General features: G+C 41.3%; 1 protein-coding gene across 1 annotated transcript in view; it reads left to right on the top strand.

Annotated features, from left to right (window-relative positions):
• Positions 1–6: 6 nt before the first annotated feature.
• The window catches only part of LOC103524071 (stress-associated endoplasmic reticulum protein 2-like), a 10,280-nt gene continuing 9,945 nt past the window's right edge, over positions 7–341 (top strand). Inside the window, exon 1 of the mRNA XM_008489076.2 lies at positions 7–106. Coding sequence (XP_008487298.1) covers positions 23–106 — 84 coding nt within the window. The 5' untranslated portion in view covers positions 7–22. The remainder of the gene's footprint in view (positions 107–341) is intronic.

Here is a 341-nt window from a genome sequence, read left to right as displayed (position 1 = left end):
AACACACACAAATCGAAAAACAATGGCCCCAAAACAAAGAATGAGAATAGCCAACGAAAAGGCCAGCAAGAACGTCACTCTGAGAGGCAATGTACCAAAGACATCAGTAAGTACCTACTACCTACCTACACTTAGGCCCGGTTTCTGACAAGACGAAACTCGAGAGTTTGAGCTCACTAACCGCGGAGTTTGCAAAAAGTGCGTTTCTAACAATATACTTCTTCGAAATTCCGCAATTTTAGCGCTAGTGTCGTTGTTGATTTTGAACCACGCGTTTGTTCCTCAGTTAAGACCTAAACCGAGGAGTTTCATTTCCATTTGTTTACATTTTGAGTTTTGAT

Source organism: Diaphorina citri, unplaced genomic scaffold (genome assembly GCF_000475195.1).
Source record: "Diaphorina citri unplaced genomic scaffold, Diaci psyllid genome assembly version 1.1 scaffold90929, whole genome shotgun sequence".
NCBI lineage: Eukaryota > Metazoa > Arthropoda > Insecta > Hemiptera > Psyllidae > Diaphorina > Diaphorina citri.
Note: the sequence above shows the minus strand (reverse complement) of the source record. Positions and strands in the feature narration are given on the sequence as shown.